The following is a 22,813-nucleotide window of genomic DNA, read 5'->3' as shown; positions in this document are numbered from 1 at the left end:
ATCGATGACATGTTGCATCACGGGGTTCCGGGGATAATACCTTTGTTTTACGGGCTTGTCGTCGCGCGTGACGATAATGTGCTCGGCGACGTGAGACACCCCATGCAGCTTCTCGAATAAGGCCAGTTCCCGATCGATGAAGCTTTGTTGCGCCGGACTCAATAGTGTGCCCTTTTGCTGTTCGTCGTTTTCTACCGTCTCCATCCTAATGGCCGCGCCGGCATTGATGTTCGGGGTCATAGCTCGCGTAGGAATAGGACTGGGTGTCTCTGCTTCTTCTGGCCTGGCAGATCCCAAATGGGCATCAACCGCAACAGGGCGTACCGTTTCCTCCTGGCTACCCCGCGGCTTTATAAGTACTGGCTGTAAGAGAGGGTCTCCTGCCGCTAGGGCTTCATTTTGCAAGTCGAGGGTAGCTCGACCACATCGCACCTGAGTTCCCGCTACTTTGAGGAAGTCCATTCCAAGTATTACACGATTTAACATGGTGGGCATTACTAACATAGGTAAGAGCACCGTAGTGCCGGACAACGTAACCGAGGTTCGCCAGAGCTTCGTCACATCCAGACATGACCGGTCGGCCAACGCTATTCTAGTGACAACATCCTGTAACTCGTCTGCACTCGCGGCCAGTCGAGTAAAACTTTCACTGACGTAACTCCTCGATGCCCCTGTATCAATGGTGGCGTCCACCCGTTGTCCTTCAACTTCTATCGCTGCTGTGATGAGCCCGCCGTGTAATCTCAACGGGAGTTTTACTGGGGTCGGGTTGCTGCTCCGTTTGTCTCCGCCGCACCCGGGCTCCGACGGAGGCATTCTCCGTTTCCCGACACATTTCGACGGCAACATTCTATAGTTAAAACTCCTGGTCGCCCACAGTCCCAACAGAAATCCCGACGTGGGTTGGGGCAGTTCCTTTGGAGATGTCCGTTCTCTCCACAGCGATTACAAGCCCGCCGTGTGTCCACTCATGAGGTTCCTTGACTGATCATCTGGTGGGTCACGTGTCCTGTCTGCGTTGAATTTACCGGATTCCGGAATGGGTTCGGCGATCGGCGAAGTTGAGGTTCTTCTTGGTTCCTGTCCATGGTGGCTTTTGGCTCCCGTCGAGTCATCTCGAGTTGTTTGACACTCTCATATTCTGTGGCCATATGAGTCAACTGTGTCAAAGTCGCGAATTCACTGCGTTTAATATACAGTCGGTATTCTGGAGCTATGTTTACATATGCCCGGTACAATTCTTCCTCTTCTCGATAACCGGCTTGCTGCATTTTGGTTCTGAGCTCGATCAAGTAGGTCTTAAAAGGGTCTCCTCTCCGCTGCACGAGGGTCCGTATCTCATCTTCCAACCGCTCGAAATATCGAGGTGGTAGGAAGAAAACGAGGAATTCCCTGCTGAAAGTTCCCCATGAGGTCGACTGTAGGTGGCTCGTGCGAAACCACCGAGCCGCCGGGCCCTCCAAGATCTCGGACATAACGCGGGGTACCTCCTCTGGATTTATCATGTAAGTCGCCATCTTTTCCTCGAGCGCGGCGATGAGAGTCAACGGATCCGAACTCCCATCAAACCGTAAATTCCATTTGTTCATCTTCTCGGGGAGCAGATGTTGAGTTGGAGCCGTGCTGCTCTGTGTGTCTCGCCCTTGTAGATCGGCGGGAAAGCGGGCGTCTACCGGTGGCATCCAGGTGCCGTGCGTCGATCCTGGGTGGATCCCTCGATGGCGGGCTGGAGTCCCGATCGATGTAGCTCCGGAAGTCATGGGAATGGTGAGTGATTCCGTGAATTGTCCCGTCTCACCGTTCCTGCCTGGAGGGTTCGGACTTGGGGCCCGGCTACTATATTGCTCCTGCAACTGAGCCAGTCGGTCTCACACACTCTTTCTTCCTTGTCTTCCTTCCTTCCTGATCTCCTCGACGGTTCCGTCGGCTTTAAAACCAAACTCCAGGGCGAGAGAGCTGGGTTCGTCTTTTCGGCGAGCGTATATCCAGCGGACTCCTATACCTGGATTCTTAACAAAATCGGCTTCTTCGTACTCACCGTCAGATTCCTTGGGGTTATTCCTTGGTTGGTTGTCCTCTTCTATTTAGTTCGGTGTTTACTTCCTTCTCAAGTCTCCTAGATCCTTCCGGAGATCGGACGTGAACGGTTTGGGTGACTCTACCCTTCTTTTTCTTCAGTGGGTCTTTAAGTCACTTGGGTGATCTAGCTAGTCTCGGTGTCCCTGCTCGGGTGCCACTTGTAAGGATGCTCTCTGGCCGGGGTACAGATCTCAGTCAGATCCAGGAGTCCTTTACAAGAAATTTGTAAATCACCGAAACACCGGACTAGAGAGTTTCATTCAACGAGTGAATGAGTCGTTTGGGGGATCACGCCGAAGGTTCTCATGGACGCCGGGAGAGGGAGAGTAGTGTCGGAGTTGATTGCGCCGTATCTCGCTCCGGAGTTAAAAATCCCACGGGCTGGACCTTGGGGCGAGGCCAAGCCAGGCGAACGACTTCACGAGGGTGGGAACGCCGGGTAATCCCACTGGTCACTTCCGCGATTGAGACACGTAAGACGTTTTCCGCGTGTCAGAGGCCAAAAATCCACCGGGCTGAACCTTCGGGCGAGGCTAAGCCAGGGCACTATTTCGCGAGACTGGGGCCGGCAGGAGACGTCACGCACAAGTCGTTTTCGACGTATCGGATACCAAAAATACACCGGGCTGGACCTTCGGGCGAGTCCAAGCCGGGTAGAATTTGTCGGACGTGGGGGGATTGGAGGGAAAAGGATGGCGGTATGACTGACCAGTCGAGAATGATGTCTACGCGCAAATCACATGCACTACGAGGAGGAAAGCTATGGTACTAGACCGGACGGGCCGGGTGTCCGCGTGCCGGTCGCATGCGCTACGAGGAGGAAAGCTAGGGTACTAGACCAGACGGGCCGGGTGTCCGCGTACCGGTCGCATGCGCTACGAAGGGGGGAATCTAAGATACTAGACCGGACGGGACGGGTGTCCACGTGCGGGTCTCAAATACTACGATGTGGGGGGCCAAGATACTAGGCCAGACGGGCCGGGTGTCCGCGTACAGGTCTCAAATACTACTAAGAGGGAAGCTAAGATACTAGACCAGACGGGCCGGGTGTCCGCGTACAGGTCTCAAATACTACGGGGAGGGAGGCTAGGATACTAGACCAGACGGGACGGATGTCCGCGTACGAGGAAGGAAGCTAGGATACTAAGAATAAAAATAATCACAAACGGGGGATTTAACCTTTTACTTCTTCTCTTTATTTTTTTTCTAGATTATTTTTATTTATCTACTATCCTCCTACGAGTGCGCTACACCGTCTTTACTTAACGGTGAGGAATTTTATGAACACTAACGTCAAAACACTGATCAGCCCACTCGGATTAAACGGAAAATCGCTGCGGGAGACACGTCCGCCCGTCTTGCTATTCCGACACGAGAGACCGCTCCCTCGGTCGGTGTGTGACCACCTTCCCCACGCTCCCTTTTTCTCGTTTTCCGGATTTCTAGCATGTTCCTTAATTTCTAGTATTTTTTATTACTCACTAAATATTGGCTGGCGTTGCCACTCGGGTTTGGAACTTTACTACGGCTTAATATTCGGTTTCAACTTAATATTTATTATCCATTATGCGTCGCTTACACCTATAACCTTACATACTATTAACTTAATATTTATTATTCATGATAAGTCGCTTACACCTATAACCTTACATACTGCTAAAAATTGTATCGTACACCGTCTAGGTGTGTACGTTACATGTGATAGAGGTTATTATAGTCATTACATAGTACTCTAAAAGGTTCAAGCATATCATAGTTAAAAAAAGGGAATATAGTTTCTAGTAATTCTTTAAGGCACAGAGAAATGTACGCTACCCATTAGTTCGGGACTCTCCTATTCTCCGTAAATATGTTTACGAATTAAGTAATACCAAGCAGCGTTCCACGAATAGAAGAAGTCTACTAGGGTAAGATGGTAAGATTAGAATTAGCCTTTTTATTAAGGCCCCGTAAGCAAATAGTAAAAAGCTCTTGTGCACAGACTCTATCCGGTCTATTTGTAAACTAAATTGGGGACTTCAAACTGGAGAGCAATACTCCATGATTGGACGAACTAATGAAATGAACAAAGTCTTTGTGACATAGGGATCATCAAATTGCTTAGACCACCTTTTTATAAATCCAAGCACTCAACTGGCTTTATTTACCATGAATGTAATAAGGTCGGAAAACTTAAGTTTTGGGTCCAAAAAGACGTTCAGGTCATTAATTCTAATTCTATTCATCTCAAAACTACCTAACGAATATTATGGGTTGATTCGATAAAATTAAATTATTTTGCATTTAGTGCTGTTAAACTCCAATAGATTTACAGAACATCATGTTTGAAAAGCATTAAAGTCCGTTTAAAGGTTTGACCAGAGGAAAATATCGCTATGTTGCAGGCATAACTTAACGTCATCTGCGTAAATTTCAACGTCGTTTTATCAAAACCATGTTATTCATATTGGAAGATTGCAAAATAAAGTAGTGACCCGATTTTCTTCATTTAACTTTTCTTTAAAGAGTAATCCATGGACACGAAAAAAAATCATTTTTTTTTACCATTTTTAGCGCAACAACTTATGCGAAAAAATCCAAATCCAACCAAATTTGTATGGTCAATTTTTGAATTTTTTAAAAACCGTAGAATATTGACTGTTAAAACCTTCTTTACTGGAATAACGTTTGATTTTATGTTTTCAGATGAAAATTGCGGAAAGGATCTAATACCCCAATTTCGATGTCAACGGCGACACGACTTGCGAGAACTGGTATAAGTCAATCCAATTTTAATTTTTAATAATGTAAAATATGTTTCTTATTTCCTCAAACATTGCACTAAATATTTATGACTTTTATTTTATGTGCAGTGTTTTCATTTTGACAAAAAAAATCGCAAAAAATCACTTTTTTCGGCCTCAACGGATGCTTCCCCCCTTAACATTATAAATTTAGTTTACACTTGACAATAATTCGAGTTTAAGATAAACTTCCTGTTCTTTGTTTTGATTTTTCTAGGAAAAACAAAAGACTTACCAAAAATTAAGCAAACTTCGGCAAGCCGAAGTTCATATACCCTTGCAGCTATTTCAAATATTAAATATTTTGAAAACACTAAAATTATGATTTACATGCGTATATGCTTAAAAGCATTGAATCTATGATGACTTGCAGCTCAGTTATTCGATAGTTCCTACGACAGCTATAAAATATTATTTTCTGATTTTAATGTATATAAAAACTTTATTCAGCACTGTTAAACTATTAATAATGCATAAAGAATTTTAAAAAAAATTACAATATATGTAATATATATTATATATTATAATATTATTGTTTACATGGCATGATATAGTCCACCGATTTTGATGAAATTTAAACCATAGTTCTGAAATATTACTATTATTACTATATGTCGAAAAACTAAACAAAAATTAAAAAACAGCAAAGTTATAATTTTTTTCTTTTATTTTTCCGATTGTTCCTATGGGAGCAATATGCTATAGTCGTCCGATCCGGTTCGTTCCGACTTGTGTACTACCTGCAATAGAAAGACAACTTTTGGAAAAGTTTCATGCAGATAGCTTTAAAACTGAGAGACTAGTTTGCGTAGAAACGTACGGACAGACGGACGGACTGACAGACATGGCTAAATCGACTCTCCTAGTGATGCTGATCAAGAATATATATACTTTATAGGGTCGGAGATGTCTCCTTCACTGCGTTGCAAACTTCTGAATGAAGTTATAATACCCTCTGCAAGGGTATAAAAACTGACGAACTGTGTTTTGGTCCATCTTTCAACTTTTTGCATTCGGTAGAATCCCTTTGGCCCATAAACAAGCAAATAAAATACTCGTCGTCGACCCAATTAGTGCGAACTTAATTCCCCCAATTTTCGTCGAAGTGAGCACCAATTTAGGGTATAAATAAAACAGCTGAAAAAAAGTGCAAATTGTGAAAAGTGTAGTTCTCAAAAATTAGCGGCAAAAACTTTCGCCGAACGTCAGAACATTTTCCCGCGCTTTTCATAATTTCCCGCGCTTTTTCAATTTTCCCGCGCTTTTCATAATTTTTGCGCGTCCTTCGGCATGAGGCTTATGTATTCGTTGCCCTTAGTTAACGGTCTGTGTATTATTCTCCGTTAGCATTTGCCTAGGAAGAGCCGCTAGCCGCGTACACATACACACGCACACCGACACCGCTGCCGCTATTTCCAGTTATCTTTGGTCGTTTTCGTTCTCGATCGCTGCAGCAGTGCAATTTTCGGTCTGCTTAATCGTTTATTCGTTGTCTCGGTACGCCTTAGCTTGAGCGTTAGCTCCCCAACAGTGCGTGCGTGCGGCATATTATTGTCGCAGGGTTTATATAAAAAGTATAAAAACCATATTTAGATATTTTTCGCTGTACTTCTCTCGGCACATAGCTCCCCTACACTGTGCGCGATCGGTATATTACTCGTTGATTTTTTTATTTGTTTATTTTACAAATAAATAATATTTATACAAAAAAAAATAAATATTTAACACCTCTTCGATACCAACAAAATAAATACAAATAAACGCAATGGCAACTAAGGATATCGAAGAGCGTAAACACCAACGAGATGTTTGCATGACAAGTATAAACCGAACGTATCGCCATTTACAAGTAAAAGAATCTAAATTATCTATGAATCCGGTTGATCTTGAGTGTCGATTAGAGATTCTAAATACGCACATTGAAAATGCTTCAATTTTGAAGAGTTGGAAGAGAGGGCCGTAATGACAAAGTCATTGCTGATTTCGATTTTAGATAAATGCAAACAAAATAATATTGAGAAATCCGCTCCGCCAGCAAATCGCCCGCCTCAATGCCGTCTACCGAGCGATGCTCTCCCAACTTTTAGCGGAAAACACTTCGAATTTAAAACCTTTATAAGCCTTTTCGAAACTTTCGTTGACAAAGATGACACTTTACACGATATTGAAAAATTCAATCATTTAATTTCGTGTTTAGCTGGAGACGCTTTAGGAACAGTAAGGGCCTTTCAAGTCACTGGGGAAAATTATCCCAAAGCCATAAGCTTGAGAGGCATTGGTGGAACTAATGCCCAAGCCACAAAAAAAATACACACGATTGTGAAGTCGCGAGTAGGGAACAGCCAGTTGTCGTCCGAATTTTGGATTATGAAAAATATTTCTGGTTATCATCCGGATCAAGCAGTGAACACCAGCGGGTGGAGGGTGCCTAGAAAATATTCAGTTGGCAGATCCATTCTTCTTCAAGCCCCAAAAAATAGCCCCAAAAAATGCTTATCGGCGCTGATACATTCTTTGAACTTTTATCTATTGGCCAGATAAAGCAGGGGTCTGAATTCCCCAACTTACAAAATACAGTTCTCGGCTGGATAGTGTCAGGGAGATGTGCCTCTGAAAATAATGTAAAGGCTGAAAAAATGTTTCATCTCAGCTGCCAGGAGGAAGCGTTGGGGTCAATTGACACAACCCTGTAGAAATTTTGGTCTGTGGAGGACTTGCCGCCCAAGGCCAAGGTCCATACTCCTGAGCAACAACTCTGCCAACAACACTTTGAGAAAAATACTCAAAGATTGTCGTCCGGTAGATTTTCGGTTCGTTTGCCGTTTAAATCTGACCCAAATACTCTTGGTGCGTCATTCGAAGTTGCGAAACTTTGATTTTAGTCGATAGAAAGGAACATGTCAAAGGACACTTCGCTGAAGAAGATGTATATTGAAGTCATGGATGAATATGTTTCACAGGGCCACATGTCCTCCACCAATGACAAAATTCCGAATACTCCGCACTATTTCATTCCGCACCAATGCGTTTTACGGCCACAAAGTACTTCAACTAATTTGAGAGTAGTTTTCGATGCATCGAGCCGTACTTCCACGCAGGTAGCGTTGAATGACATTTTGATGGTAGGCCCAACTATCCAAGAGGAGCTGTACTCGACTCTGCTTCGGTTTAGATTGCATAAGTTTGCCCTTGCGGCCGACGTCAAAAAGATGTATCGCCAAGTGATGGTGGACGAAGCTGACCGAAACTTCCAGCTCATAGTATGGAGACGAGATCCTTCTGAGTCCCTGAGAATCTTTAAGTTAAACACCATTACATATGGAACTTCGCCAGCACCCCTTTTGGCGATTCGGTGTTTAATGCGTCTAGGAGAGATGGCGCAAGCAACTCATCCAAAAGCCGCAAAGGTTATTCAGAATGATTTTTATGTTGACGATTTGTTGACTGGCGCCGGATGCGTTGAGGACCTGCAAAGCCTTCGAGACGAAGTTTCTCAGGTCTTGCAAGAGGCAGGCTTTGAATTGGCAAAGTGGTTCTCAAACTGCCCAGAGTTATCCGCATCTGATAGCGCTGTAATGACACTTATGGCAGACTCACACGTTACCAAGACCCTTGGCGTGGTTCGGTTACCGGTTAAAGATTACTTTCAATTTCGGTTGGATGACTCTTTCCTGGAAAGAGAAGTCGGTGACTTCTCGACTTTTCGACCCACTTGGCCTCTTGTGTCCTTTGGTCACAAAGGCAAAGATGTTGTTGCAGGAAGTGTGGCTTCGAAAATTAGATTGGGACGAGTCGCTACCGATGCATTTGCTCACGTCCTGGGACGCGTTTAAAGCGACGCTTCTGCAGCTGCCTAAAATTAAGGTATCGCGATTCGTCAACACAGATCCACAAGTCCCGATTCAAATATGGTTTCGCTGACGCTTCCATGCGAGCGTATGGAGCGTGCATATACGTTCGGACTCAAACTGCTGAAGGTTTGAAAGTGTCTTTATTGACCGCCAAATCGAAAGTAGCTTAATGCTCAAGTGTGCCGGCGAACAGTTCGGTCGTGCAAGCACTGTTTTCGCTGTAAACCGCAACTCTTGACGCAAATTATGGGAAACTTGCCAGCAGATAGACTTCGAGCTCTCCGCCCGTTCAATATTTGTGGCGTTTATTTTTGTGGTCCCTTCAGCACAACGTATCGTGTCCGTGGTAAGCCACCGTACAAGTCGTACGTGGCCTTGTTCGTCTGTTATGCGTCCAAAGCGGTTCACTTAGAATTAGTTTCCACCAGCGTGGAGGCCGTGCTCAACTCCAGGCCCCTCGGAGCTCTAAGCAGCGACCCGAACGACGGCGAGGCCCTGACCTCCGGGCATCTGCTCATCGGCGGCCCTTTTCTGGCCCCACCATCAACGGCGCTCCCGGACCAGATTAGCCTGACCTGCTTGCGACGATGGCGAGGTGTCTCGTCTCTCAGGCACAGGTTTTGGGAGCGATGGTCCCGGGAGTACATCTCCAGCCTCCAGCAGCGGTCCAAGTGGAACCTGGGGGAGCCCAACATCGACGTGGGAGCGCTCGTCGTCGTTGCAGAAGACAACCTTCCGCCCCAGCAGTGGAGGATTGGACGAGTGGTAGCGGCACACCGGCGCCGATAGCAAGGTTCGCGTGGCGGACGTCAGGGCGCAGGACGAGCTGTCCACCCTGTTGCCCGTTCTGGGCTGAAGGACGTCGTCCCTTCAGAGGGGGCGGTGTTTGCGCACTTGGCGCTTGTATTTGAAATCTCTAGTTGTAGGGCGAGAGCGGGAGCCAATAAAGCTTTCGTCCGTTCGCTCTTGCGAATTCGCCCCGTCTCTCGCTACCGTAGCATAAGTAAGGCTCTAAGAGAAATTATTGAAATTAAATTTTAATGATCAATCGAACGTCATCGTAGTCACTCCTTTTCGTCGTCGTGCTTTCGAAATAGTTTTTCACAAGTTTCGCAAAGTAAAATCGTCTCGAACTACTGCAGTCACAAGTTTTCGCGTTGTTAATGTAAAACAGTATTAAATTTTCAGGCAGTGTGACTTTATAACCAAAAAATCTTAAGCAGTATCCAAATAAATGTCTCTGAGCTTCAATGAATTCGTCAATGAATGAGGCGAACGATGTAATGTCATACCCGTGCAAAGAAAATTGACAGAACCCGATACTTGATAGTAAAATATTAGATGGAAATGGGTAACAAAAAAAACATTGTACCACCGGGGTCGATACATCAATGAGCTAAATTGTATTTAAAAAGTAAAATTTTGCTCATTTATTTGAGTCGACGACAAAACGGATTAAAAAAGCGAGGCTTAAATGTATACGAAATATTTTTTACCATTTAAAGGTAACAACTGAAAACCTTTAAACGTTAAAATTAACGGAATAGACACAATATAATGAACAAAGCAATAACGTTTGAAATTAACGTTAAAAAGGTAGTGTGACCCTTAACTTATTACCAAAAAAATCTCAAGCAGTATCCATATAGTTATCTGTGTCCCTGAGGTTCAATGAATCCGTCAATGAATGAGGGGAACAATGTAGTGTCATACCCGTATAAACAAAGAGTATTGTTGGTCCGATATTTTAAAAGTCTTTGACAACCCAAATCGACAATTACTCACACAAAGAAATAAGACCATGTTAGATTATTGTAACGACCTGATTTCTTCAATATCTTGCTCGCTACGTAATTGTGCGGCTATCTCAGAGAGGTTGTGGGATCGTTCCACCAAATTTATATTGGGTGATTGCCTTTGACCAAAGATAATGCAGGGGTTGTGGTGGGATCGTAAAGATTTTATTCGTCTACTCCTCGTCGTTGCCCTCTGCGGCGTCGCTCTTCATCGTCGACTGCTTGCTGGTGCCTGACTCGTGACGGCTCCACCGAGAGCCGTCTCGCGTACACACACTCGCTTTGATTCTCGCCCTATTACTTTGGGGTGAGCTGCGCTTGCGCCACCCTCTTATAGCCTGTGACGGGACCTTATTCCTCTCCTCCAGCTTGCGTGCTCGGGTCCAAGGTCCACTTCCGCAACGTTAGTTTACGGTGCGTCCTCTTTGTGCAGGTCCGAAGTCCGCCCATTCACCTTGTTCCCTTGCCGTGTGAGGGTCCAATGTCCAGCGCCGAACCGGTAGTTCACGGTGTCAACGCTTTGCCCGGGTCCAAGGGTCGGTAGTTCACGGTGTCAACGCTTTGCCCGGGTCCAAGGGTCGTTGCTCGCCGTTTGACCTTGTTGTTCTCTCTTGCATCGTGATTTGTGGGGAGTTTTAGGACTCCTTACATTTCCCCCTATCTTCGGAAATGTGTTGAAAGTGGTGATTTTCCCGCCCCTGAAATTCGTTCATTCGAATTCCCCGCCAAACTTGTACTCCTCGTGATCCCCAGACAGTTCCCCAAAAGACTAACCACGTCCCGATCGCAATGATTGATACTGGGTCCAGCATTGCCATTGTTGTTGCCGTTATCGTTATAGTTTTCGTTGTCCTAAGTTGCCAGGGCTGTATCGGCGTGCGCGTCGATTGAGAAATCCAGTATTTCTTGTCGTCCAGGCGCCCCCGTCACTAATTTTCTCACTGGCCTCCCCCGCGTGGAATTTGAAGTTCCCGCCAACATTATTATGCCCATAAGACCGCGTGCCCCGGGAGCCAAACTCAACGACGTTGTTTATGTGTATTGTTCCTATTTATTGCGGGTTGAAGACCCGCACCCCGCCCGTTGCTACGTTGAGCATTTTAACACGCTATTAATATCCTTACAACATTTTTTTTGACCATATCTTATGAAACTAAACTTATTAAACAATGGACCTAATTTTTTTTTTGGCCCAATGTCTACTGAACTTAATTTATTTTTATTTTGTTGCTAATTTAATTTATTATACCCTTGATGATGGTATTATAATTTCAGTCAGAAGTTTGCAACGCAGTGAAGGAGACATTTCCGACCTATAAAGTATATATATTCTTGATCAGCATGACTAGGAGAGTCGATCTAGCCATGAACGTCTGTCCGTCTGCCCGTCCGTCTGTCCGTCCGTTTCTACCCAAAAGTTGTCTTTCTATTGCAGGTAGTACATAAGTCGGAACGAGCCGGATCGGACGACTATAGCATATAGCTCCCATATAATTTCAGTCAGAAGTTTGCAACGCAGTGAAGGAGACATTTCCGACCGTATAAAGTATATATATTCTTGATCAGCATGACTAGGAGAGTCAATCTAGCCATGAACGTCTGTCCGTCTGCCCGTCCGTCTGTCCGTCCGTTTCTACCCAAAAGTTGTCTTTCTATTGCAGGTAGTATATACGTCGGAACGAGCCGGATCGGACGACTATAGCATATAGCTCCCATAGGAACAATCGGCAAAACAAATTTAAAAAATTATAACTTTGCTGTTTTTTACTTTTTTTTTAGTTCTACGACATATAGTAATGGTTAAATATTTCAGAATAACGGTTTAAATTTCATCAAAATCGGACGACTATATCATATAGCTCTCATAGGAACAATAGGAAAAATATATAAAAAAAAGTAATATCTTTGCTGCTATATCATATAGCTCCCATAGAAACAATAAAAATATATAAAAATTGTATTTTGTTAAATGTATTTTTTTGGTTTTTAATTTTGTTTGCTAATTCTGGTTGACTTATTAATAATTTGACAGTTCAGAATTACGTCTTTAATTTTATTGAAATCGGAAAACGATATCATATAGCTGTCATAGAAACTATCGAATAATTAAGCTGCAAGTCATGATAGCTTCAATGTTTTTAGACATATACGCAAGTAAATCAAAATTCTAATGTTTTCAAGAATATTTAGTTTTTGCAATAGATTCAAGGGTATATAAATGTCGGCTTGCCGAAGTTTGCTTCCTTTCTTGTTTTAATTTAATTTATTTAATTTATTTTGCATCCTAGCACTACGTGTAATTAAACTCTTAGTTTAATGTGCACACAACGTGACGTGTTGTGATACGGACTTACAATATTCTTATTCTAGATTACAATTTCTTGTAATATATAAAATTAAACTAGATTTTAATTTGATTAAAAATTGAGTTAAGTTAGATAGAGTTTGTGGTAAAGTGTACGGTTTTATTGATTTAATGGGGTGCGGGAGTTGATTCCAGAGACGAGCAGAATTTACAAATAAAGATTTGGACAACCTGGTCCGGTTAACATTTAGAATATTAGTTCTTTGAGATGCACTAAATCTCAACTCAGAAAACAGGTACGACGGTTTCCAAGTGTGGAAAATTTTATGGAGCATTGTCAGAGTTCTGCGCTTTATTACAGATTTAAAATCCAAATTATAAATTTTATTTGCTTATTTAGAAACATGGTCACTGGGTCTCAGCTTGATTACATATCGTGCGATGTTATTAAATGCTACATTAATTAATTTTGTGATGCTGGTAGCATCACAGCTACCAAAAACTTCTATGCCATGAAGTAGAGATGGAGTCAGATAGGTCTTTGCGACTATTAGTCATATTTCAGGAGGAAGATACTGCTGGCTAACATTAAGTTGTCTTAAAAGTCCGTACGTTTTCCGTACTACTCTGTTTATGTGGTCGTTCCAGGTTAGGGTATTGTTGAATGTAAAGTTGCGTTAGTTAACTATATGTAGGTTCTTTGTCAAATGTTCCTGGATAGACCCGACCAAATAAATGTTTGGACTTGCTGGTTTCAAGTTTAAAATCAGAATGAATTCTTAATTTTATAATTCTTTGCTCGAAGCCTAGTGTTTACATACAATATGCTGACCTAGCGGAAGGGCTTGGATTCAGCAGTGGTTGCGATGTTTGTTTGGTTGGCAACTTAGTTGCCAATGAAGTGTTTCGTTTCTAGCTGCTCGTCAACCGTAGGAGTTTAGGTGGGGAACCGCCGAGGGAATGTGCTGAGGCGGTAACTCCTCCCCCCCAGACTGAACCACCGACCACAGTGGGGCGATGGTTGGTGTGAAAGTGACAGGTGGTGCAATGGTTGGTGCGAAACTAGCGGGTGGGGAGAATGGTGTGAAGGTGGTCGTTCGCTTAGAAAAACAAGCCACAGCCAATACTATTATCATTATCCCAGACAACATGGTATCTGTCGTTGTCGTGTGTATTGTTGCTCCCGTTTGTATCTTATTGATCCATAGTTTCGTTTCCAAATCTTTAATTTTTAGCTCATGGATTCCGAATTCATGGGTTGTTCTGTTCTTTTTCATGGTTGAAATTTGTGGTATTTCCAGCCTTAGTTTTTCTACCGCCTCATATTGGACGTTGTTCACCATGGCTCTGCACTCGCTAAATGTCATTATTACTGACCCATTCAGGATTCTGTTCTGTTCACAGTTGGTTTGCAGTTTTACATTTTCTCCGTTGAAAATTGCGATGTAGCCCTCCTCTGGTTCGAAGATCCTGATTACGAGTCCGGCACCCCTCGTCTCACAATCCGCTTCCTTTCCGCTAATCAGACTTTTAAGACATTCTCATTAATTTGATTTACAACCTTATTATTCTTACAAATATTCAAATTTCTTATCTTCGGACATATATCCTTATAATAGTACATTTCTTCTTTATTATTTACTACATAATGTGGTGCGATTATGAATTCTGTTTTGTTCATAGGTAAGGGTATCATTCTCTGTTAGTAGTACTCTTCTTTTTTAAAAATTGGTAACCTTATCGAGAAAATTATATCCGTGATATTCATAATTGTCCTTAGCTCCAAAAACTCATATATATGCTCCTCTGATATAACTCTTTTATGCATCTAGCTGTTTCCTGTTTATGGTGAATAAATTTCGAGATTAGCCCTATCTTTGCTAATAATAAACTTTCGGCTGACTCATTCAAGTTTAGCCCTTGCATATCTATTGTTATCGCAATTCTATCGATATATTCTGTCCTATAAATCCTCTTGTCTTCCTCTAAAAACGTCTTGCTGATTCCACTCTTGTAATTATTAATAAATGTCGTTTCTCGACCTTGCTCCTCGTTTATATATTTCGTCAAGTTTTTAAACATTATCTTGATTTTAGCTCCTGTCCTCTCTTGTGAAGTCAAATTCTCTTTCAACCTCCTCTCTTCTTCCTGCATTTTCCTTATCTTCTCTTCTAACCTTTCTGCGTCTTCCGCGTCTAACTTCCCTGTTATGGATTTAACTACAGATCCTAATCCATTGATTAGTCCCCCATGCTTTCCTCTTTCTGGGGCATATTGCCTCTAATCTGCTCTTGATCATCTGTAATTTGTTGTGCAAAACCTTAACAAGGTCCCTTGTTTCCGAGTCTTCAACTATCTCTGTGAGTGTTCGTTCCAACTGATCTGTTGCCTCTTGATATTCTTGTAATTTTACTATATATACCAATGTTTTATGAGTTTGTATTATCTTTGCAGCGCCTAGATTTATCTGCGCTAGTGGTTGTTCCCCTAGCAATGGCCGGATCTCGAGTTTCCTTTCTGCGGCCATGATCCTTGACCACTTGTAATTATTGTTCGTTTGGTTTGATTAATCTTCTGATTTTTTCTTTATGGATTTTTTGTGGTTTAGTAGAGGTTAGTGTGAGACCGTTGTCTTCCATCACCTTGTGTTTTGAAAAACGAGGAGTTAATTCATTCCTCCTGTTTTCCTTCCTAAATATTATGTCTCCTGGTTGTACTGTGTCCGGGTTTTGTCTGTCGACATTCGCCGCCTTTATTCTTTTGATCTTTTCTTGCTGAACCTTTTCCTTAATTCTTGGAAAAAGCTCCGCTTAAAAGGCATTAATCTTCTGTAAATAATCGTGTTCGTTATTAAAGGACACGTTATTTAGGAAGTTATGCGTTCTCCCTGTGAACAACTCCTGCGGTGTTAGTTTCATCGCTGAATGAATGGCGTTATTATAAGTTATAAATGCCTCATCTAGGACTCCTTCATGCCTGATTTCAAGTTTCTTTTTCCTTATTATTAGTCTATATATTTCTGTGATCGTCGAGTGCAATCTTTCGACTGTAGAATTGCTCGACGATTGCTGAAAGGATGTAGTGTGTAGCTCTAATTCGTACTGCCTATAAAAGTCCTTGAACAAGAGAGAATACCAATCCTTGGTCACCGACTATCTTTTTAGGCACCCCGAATAAGGCCATGAAACTCGTTACTGCCTTAACGATATTTATGCTTTCTTTTGCTGGGATTGTCAATCCCCAAGCGTATCTCGAGAACTTGTCAATTATGGTTAGCACAATTTCCTTGTTTTCGAAGTACAAGTCAATGTGCACTATTTCCATAGGCCTCTCTGGTGTCTCTGTAAAACTATATTTGATCTTATTTGGTTTCCTATCGTACTTATGTCTTTGGCAACCGTCACAATTATTAATTGTTTGGGTAATTGTATGTTTCATATGTACGAAAAACACCTTCCTTTTCAGGTTTGCTAAAGTTTCGTCTATTCCAATATGATTTGAACTTTCGTGATGTTCCTGTTCTCTTCTTTCCGTTATATCCGGTAACAAGACTGTACATCTTATTGCCTATACAACTTACTATAAGCGAAATATTTGCAATATGCCTTTTGGATTGTTATCACCAAGTTGTCTGGAATCAGGAGTGCCACCGTTCTTTTACACTCATAGAAATTCGATGTCAATTCAAGAACGAACGATGTCAAAAGTAGGGTAAATTCGAATTTTTTTGAATTCAAGAACGAAAGGCTATATTCAAGAACGAATTATTCAATCCCGAAGTTCTACATTTGAGAACGAACGTCATCAGTCCAAGTACTCAAAAGTGCTTGAAGAAAGAGCGAAAGATATTAATTTGAGTACGAAAAATTCTTAATGCAAGTATCATAGTTTCTTAACTTAAATTTTTTTAAAAAATGTTTTTTTGTCTCTTTCTCTTTTTTTTCTTTTCTCTTTGACTCCATATAGTTTAATAGAGTTTACTGTTTTTAATAATTCTGATATTATTTACAAACACTATAAGCAGGGATAAAGCGAAAAATATTGTTTTCTCTATGTATTAAAAAAAAACATTTTAAAATATTATTATCAAGTATGACTCGTACTTATTCTGTACACGTTCGTTCTAAAAATTTTAAGAATTATTTCTACTTTTTTCTGGGTGTAGATTTTAGGATCTCCTTTAACCTGCGGCCAACTGTTTCCTCATCAAAATCGTTATCCGTCCAAATTATTCTCAATTTATTTCTGAACGGAATTTTTTTCTGTATCCCCGTTACTCTACCTTCCTGTGTGACCACCTGGATGTTATATTCGTTAGAGGTCTCTCCGATATTGGGAATCCCAACTGGAGATCTTCTCCAGCAGAGTGAATTGCCTGTCCATTGGTTGCCATCTCTGAGGCGTCTTCCAACACATTGAGCTCCGGTTGAATTCTGCTCAGTGCGTCAGCCACTACATTCAGATACCCCTTCTTGCATACAATCTCGTAATCGTACTCCAATATTTGGAGTCTCCATCTTACAATTTGGAATCAGGTTTCTTGACGCTCATTAGCCATGTTAATGGCCTATGGTCAGTGACTATCTTGAACTTTGTGCCCAATACGTAATGCCTAAAATGCTTAATCGCCCAAATAATGGAGAGCATTTCCTTCTCTATTGTGGCATATTTCACTTCTGATCCCGACAGAGTTCTGCTAGCGTATGCTATTGGTCTGTCCGTTTCGAAATTTCCTTGATATATAACGCCGCCAATAGCATAGTTACTTGCATCTGTGGTAAGTATGAAAGGCATATCGAAGTCAGGAAACTGCAAGATTGGATCATTGCACAGTAAGGTTTTGCATACCTCATAAGCATCTTTGTATTCTTGGTCTATCTCCACGGCCTTTTTTCCTTTTAACTGTCTTGTCAATGGTTTTGTTATAGCCGCGAAATCCCTTATGAACTTTCTATAGTATCCCAACAGACCTAGGAACGATTTTATCTGCTCCTAGTCTTGGGAATCTCGAATCTTTTTATCGCTTCGATCTTTCCTGGGTTTGGTTTGGACATACTCAAAGTGTCCTCCTTCCGCCGAGAAGGCCGTTTTCGGGATGTCATCTTCCTTCACCTCGATCTGGTGATATCCACTCGCCAGATCTAAGGTTGAGAAGTATTTAGAACTACCCAAGCTTTCCAATACGTCATTAATGGCATAGGATATCTGTCTTTAATTACCTTCTCGTTAAGAATCCTATAGTCCACCACTATTCTCCATTTCCTCTCTCCAGAGGCATCCTTCTTGAATGGCTATGTCTAATAATCCTCTGCTCTAACAGCTTTTCTAGCTGTCTTCTCACCTCCTGTCTTTCTTTGAATGCGTACCTGTACAGCCTGGCGTTTACCGGTATGTCATCATTCGTTCTAATTTGGTGCTTGACCGCATTTGTGAATGACAAATGGTCTCCTTCTTTATGGAATACTTTCGGATATTTCTTACAAATTCGTTGAAACTCTTTAAGGTTTAAATGTTCAGTTCTGATAAGATCAAATGGTATCTTCTTATTTCCATTATCTGTCTCCTCTATATTATTGAGCTCGAAATGTTTGTCAGTTTCGAATTCAACAACTTTTCTTCCAACTGATGAAACCTAAAGAGCAATAATCTCATTTTTCCTACTCCTCCGAATTCTTTGAACATTGGTACGAGTGCTTCCTGCAAAATCGTATGTGATTGGGTAATTGTCTTAATGGCTATTGGTTCATGGAGCTCCTTCACATCCTGTAGTGGATCCTGTATCAATAGTAATTATATTGTTTTGTGTGGGGTAATTCTGATCATTACATATGGTAGGGTGGAGTGGCCCCTCCTTTTTCCTAAATATCCTGTTGGTTGTTCGAGGCTGATTGCGAAAAATTTTCCTCCTCCTCTTGGATATTATGCGATTGACCGCTCATCGACTGTCTATTTCCGTCTCTCTCTGAATTATTGATTGAATTGTATGATCGCTTGCAGCTGGTCGAATTATTTCGACTCGACTTATTTGAGTTATATCATTGTCCCGAATAGTTTGAATTCTTAGACAACCTTGATTGTCCACTACCTCCATCTCCCGCTGCCTGGATCGCTAACTGGCCTTCTCTTGGTTTGCTGTTGTTATAGCTGTTATCATACCACTGCCTGTCACGATTATTTTGGCCATAGTTACACTTCGTGTTTCTGTTGTAGTGATTACGGTACGGTCTAACATAATTAGAGGCTTCTGTCTGATTAAGATTATCTGTCCTGAATGGATTACCCATCATTGGATATGGGAACCCAAACCCTGGCCATTCATTCATGGTGGGCATTGAGAACGGCATCGGAAACTGGGGTTGGGTATTTGCAGCTCACCGATACTGCGGCCCAGAGCCCATCTGTGCCTCTGGCACTGGGTTATCCTGTTTTCCTAGCTTCTGTTTCGGAGCCTGCTTAACCCCCTTTAGCCTGCGAACCCGTCGATTCTTGGCCCTTCACTTCTACCCCTGGTACCTAAATTTTTCTCCCTGCTGGCTATTTCATAAGCCTTTGCTATGTTCGGTACCCCCATGTTTCGGATAGTAACTCCTATAGGCCCCTTTAAAGCCGAAACAAAGGCATTTAAGGCCATATCCTCGTACCATTTGATATTTTCGCTTCTCAATTATATGCCCTGTTCGCTGGACTTGGCCAGACTCACCAGGGCTTTCTTCAGGGTCATGACATTTGTATACAGTGCTTCCAATTCTAGGTTCTTTTCTTTAATATGGGTCAACTCCATAATAAGGTCTAATTAATACCTTCTTAATTTGATCCCAGTTGAGCTCTGGCTCATCTAATTGGAGGACCTTATCTGCCTCTCCTACAATCTTACTCCTCACTGCTCTAAGCGCTATTACCCCTACATTTGATCTTTCCTCTCCTTTGATCAAGCCTAGTACATGCTTCACTGCTCCTATAGATCCATCTAATTTACCCGAGTCTCCTTCATATTTTGGAATAATTTCCACCAGGTCTATTACCTTGATGGCCTCTAATACACTCGTTGTTGCCATTGGTGTTAACCGTCCTTCTTCTGTCATTCCAACTCTTGAACTAGTTGTAATAACTCTCTTGGCTACATCTAATTGTCTCAATTGTCAACCTCTTTTCTGAGCTTGTTTCAAATTTTTGTTTTTAAGTATGTACGGTATGTGTGCAACTTCTAATTGTTTCAAATTCTTATTTAATAATTATGTTATGAATGTATATTAGTGCTTAACTTAATTTTACTCAAGTATATGTATCCGTGTGAATTAGTTGTTTAGTCGTGTTCTTCTGTAGTTAGTGTTTTTGGACTTCGAGTTTTCGTGTTGAAATGGAGTTCTGTGAATTAATCTGAAAAAATAATTTGTCTCATACTTGGATAAAATAGTAAAATGGATCGTAATAATTTTATTCTTTATTTATTTATTTATTAATTTTTATTTTTATTTATTTATTTATATTCGTCTTATTTTGCCTTATTCTTATTTCTGGCTTGCACGCTGAAGCTAGTTAATCACTGTGCTATACAGCTTCACAACCATTTGCGGACAGTCATTGCTCTACAGGTGTTATTTGCCATTTTCCAATTGTATACGACGCCCCACGCTAGGCATTGCCCTGTGCATTACAGTTCGCCGCCTAATACGTGTGCATGGACCTTAACAATTTTATTTATTTCCAACTTGTTGCAACCGTTATATGCTAAGCTTCACCCTGTGCATTACAGTCCGTCGCCTAATACATATAAATGGATCTCAACAATATTTCTTATTTATTCACAAATTGTCCTAACCGTCCCATGCTAAGCTCCGCCCTGTGCGTTACAGTTCTTCGTCAAATACATGTGAGCGGCTCATGACAATATTTTCATCGAATTTTTATTCAGTCTTGATCCGATCGAGCCAATTTCTTCTCCCTTCCGCCATAACTTGGCCCACTATACTAGGTTGTCTTCGAGCGGCAACAGTAACCGTTCGCCGCCTCGACGGCAACCGTCCGCTTGGTCGACCCGCTCCGTGCAGCACCGAACGTTCGGTGCTCCCGACCATATACCGACGCCGCTCGACAATCTCTTGTCGTACCGATCCATTGCCAATTTATTTATTATCGCACTTTTAATTCTTTACTCCATTTATTATATATTATTATTATTTTATATTTTCCTTTATATATCATTTTGTTTCATATTTATTTGTAATTTATTATTTCACTCCATTTCACACTTCACTCTACACACTCTTACAATATAAGGATAATTATAGTGTTGCAAATTCCTGTCATCCTCCGCCGTCACAGATCCTTCCTTGAGCTTCTTGGGTAGAATCTGTCCTTAGTCGAAGCCCTGCCGACTGCGCCAGTTAACTATATGTAGGTTCTTTGACAAATGTTCCTGGATAGACCCGACCAAATAAATGTTTGGACTTGCTGGTCTATCTCCACGGCCTTTTTTTCCTTTTAACTATCTTGTCAATGGTTTTGTTATAGCCGCAAAATTACTTATGAACTTTCTATAGTATCCTAACAGACCTAGGAACGATTTTATCTGCTCCTAGTCTTGGGAATCTCGAATCTTTTCATCGGTTCGATCTATCCTGGGTTTGGTTTGATCCCTTGTCGGGTTACTACATATCCTAAGTATTCCACCTCTTTCCTTAAAAACTCTGTCTTGTCTAGTTGCAACTTGAAGTTTGCCCCCACAAGTTTCTTAACGACTTTTTCCAAATCCGTTACGTGTTCTTGCAGGGATGTCGAGTACACCATAATGTCATCCATTTATATGAGACAGCAATTTCCCAGCAACTCTCCGAAAACATTGTTCATTAATCTTTGAAAGGTTGCTGGGGCGTTGTTTAGCCCGAACGGCATTCGGACATACTCAAAGTGTCCTCCTTCCGCCGAGAAGGCCGTTTTCGGGATGTCATCTTCCTTCACCTCGATCTGGTGATATCCACTCGCCAGATCTAAGGTTGAGAAGTATTTAGAACTACCCAAGCTTTCCAATACGTCATTGATTAATGGCATAGGATATCTGTCTTTAATTACCTTCTCGTTAAGAATCCTATAGTCCACCACTATTCTCCATTTCCTCTCTCCAGAGGCATCCTTCTTGAATGGCTATGTCTAATAATCCTCTGATCTAACAGCTTTTCTAGCTGTCTTCTCACCTCCTGTCTTTCTTTGAATGCATACCTGTACGGCCTGGCGTGCACCGGTATGTCATCATTCGTTCTAATTTGGTGCTGGACCGCATTTGTGAATGGCAAATGGTCTCCTTCTTTATGGAATACTTTCGGAAATTTCTTACAAATTCGTTGAAGCTCTTTAAGCTCCTCGCTATTTAAATGTTCAGTTCTGATATTATCAAATGGTATCTTCTTATTTCCATTATCTGTCTCCTCTATATTATTGAGCTCGAAATGTTTGTCAGTTTCGAATTCAAAAACTTTTCTTCCAACGGTTCCTCCAAAAATAATTCCAGATTTTTTTCTGCATAGCTTGTTATTTCGACCAGGCTCTTTCCAGCCACTGCCCTATAGATTCCTTCTGAAATGTTAAAATCCTCCTTTACTATTGTTTCGTTTAGTAAGAAATCCCCATCGGGTACTCGTACCGGCATAGGAATGACTGTTTTTGTCCCTGCTTCTATGCAGTGGACCTCGCTGGGTCTATACTTAGTGGAATGTATCTGCAATTCTGTGTCCGCCATGCGGAACCAGCCACTCTCAATATCAATCACGGCTTTCATTTGTTGCAGCAAGTCTATACCAATTAATCCGTCGAAAAACTGATGAAACCTGAAGAGCAATAATCTCATTTTTCCTACTCCTCCGAATTCTTTGAACATTGGTACGAGTGCTTCCTGCAAAATCGTATGTGATTGGGTAATTGTCTTAATGGCTATTGGTTCATGGAGCTCCTTCACATCCTGTAGTGGATCCTGTATCAATAGTAATTATATTGTTTTGTGTGGGG

The 22,813-nt window shown here is 41.8% G+C and overlaps 1 protein-coding gene across 1 annotated transcript in view; it reads right to left on the bottom strand.

Moving 5' to 3' along the window:
* The window catches only part of LOC121467302, a 53,246-nt gene that overhangs the window by 10,140 nt on the left and 20,293 nt on the right, over positions 1-22,813 (bottom strand). The window contains 1 exon segment of the mRNA XM_041708685.1: positions 52-363. Coding sequence (XP_041564619.1) covers positions 52-363 — 312 coding nt within the window.

This window comes from Drosophila elegans, unplaced genomic scaffold, assembly GCF_018152505.1.
Source record: "Drosophila elegans isolate 14027-0461.03 unplaced genomic scaffold, ASM1815250v1 contig_368, whole genome shotgun sequence".
Taxonomy (NCBI): domain Eukaryota; kingdom Metazoa; phylum Arthropoda; class Insecta; order Diptera; family Drosophilidae; genus Drosophila; species Drosophila elegans.
The sequence above is the reverse complement of the archived record's forward strand: the minus strand, read 5'-3'. Positions and strand labels throughout refer to the sequence as shown.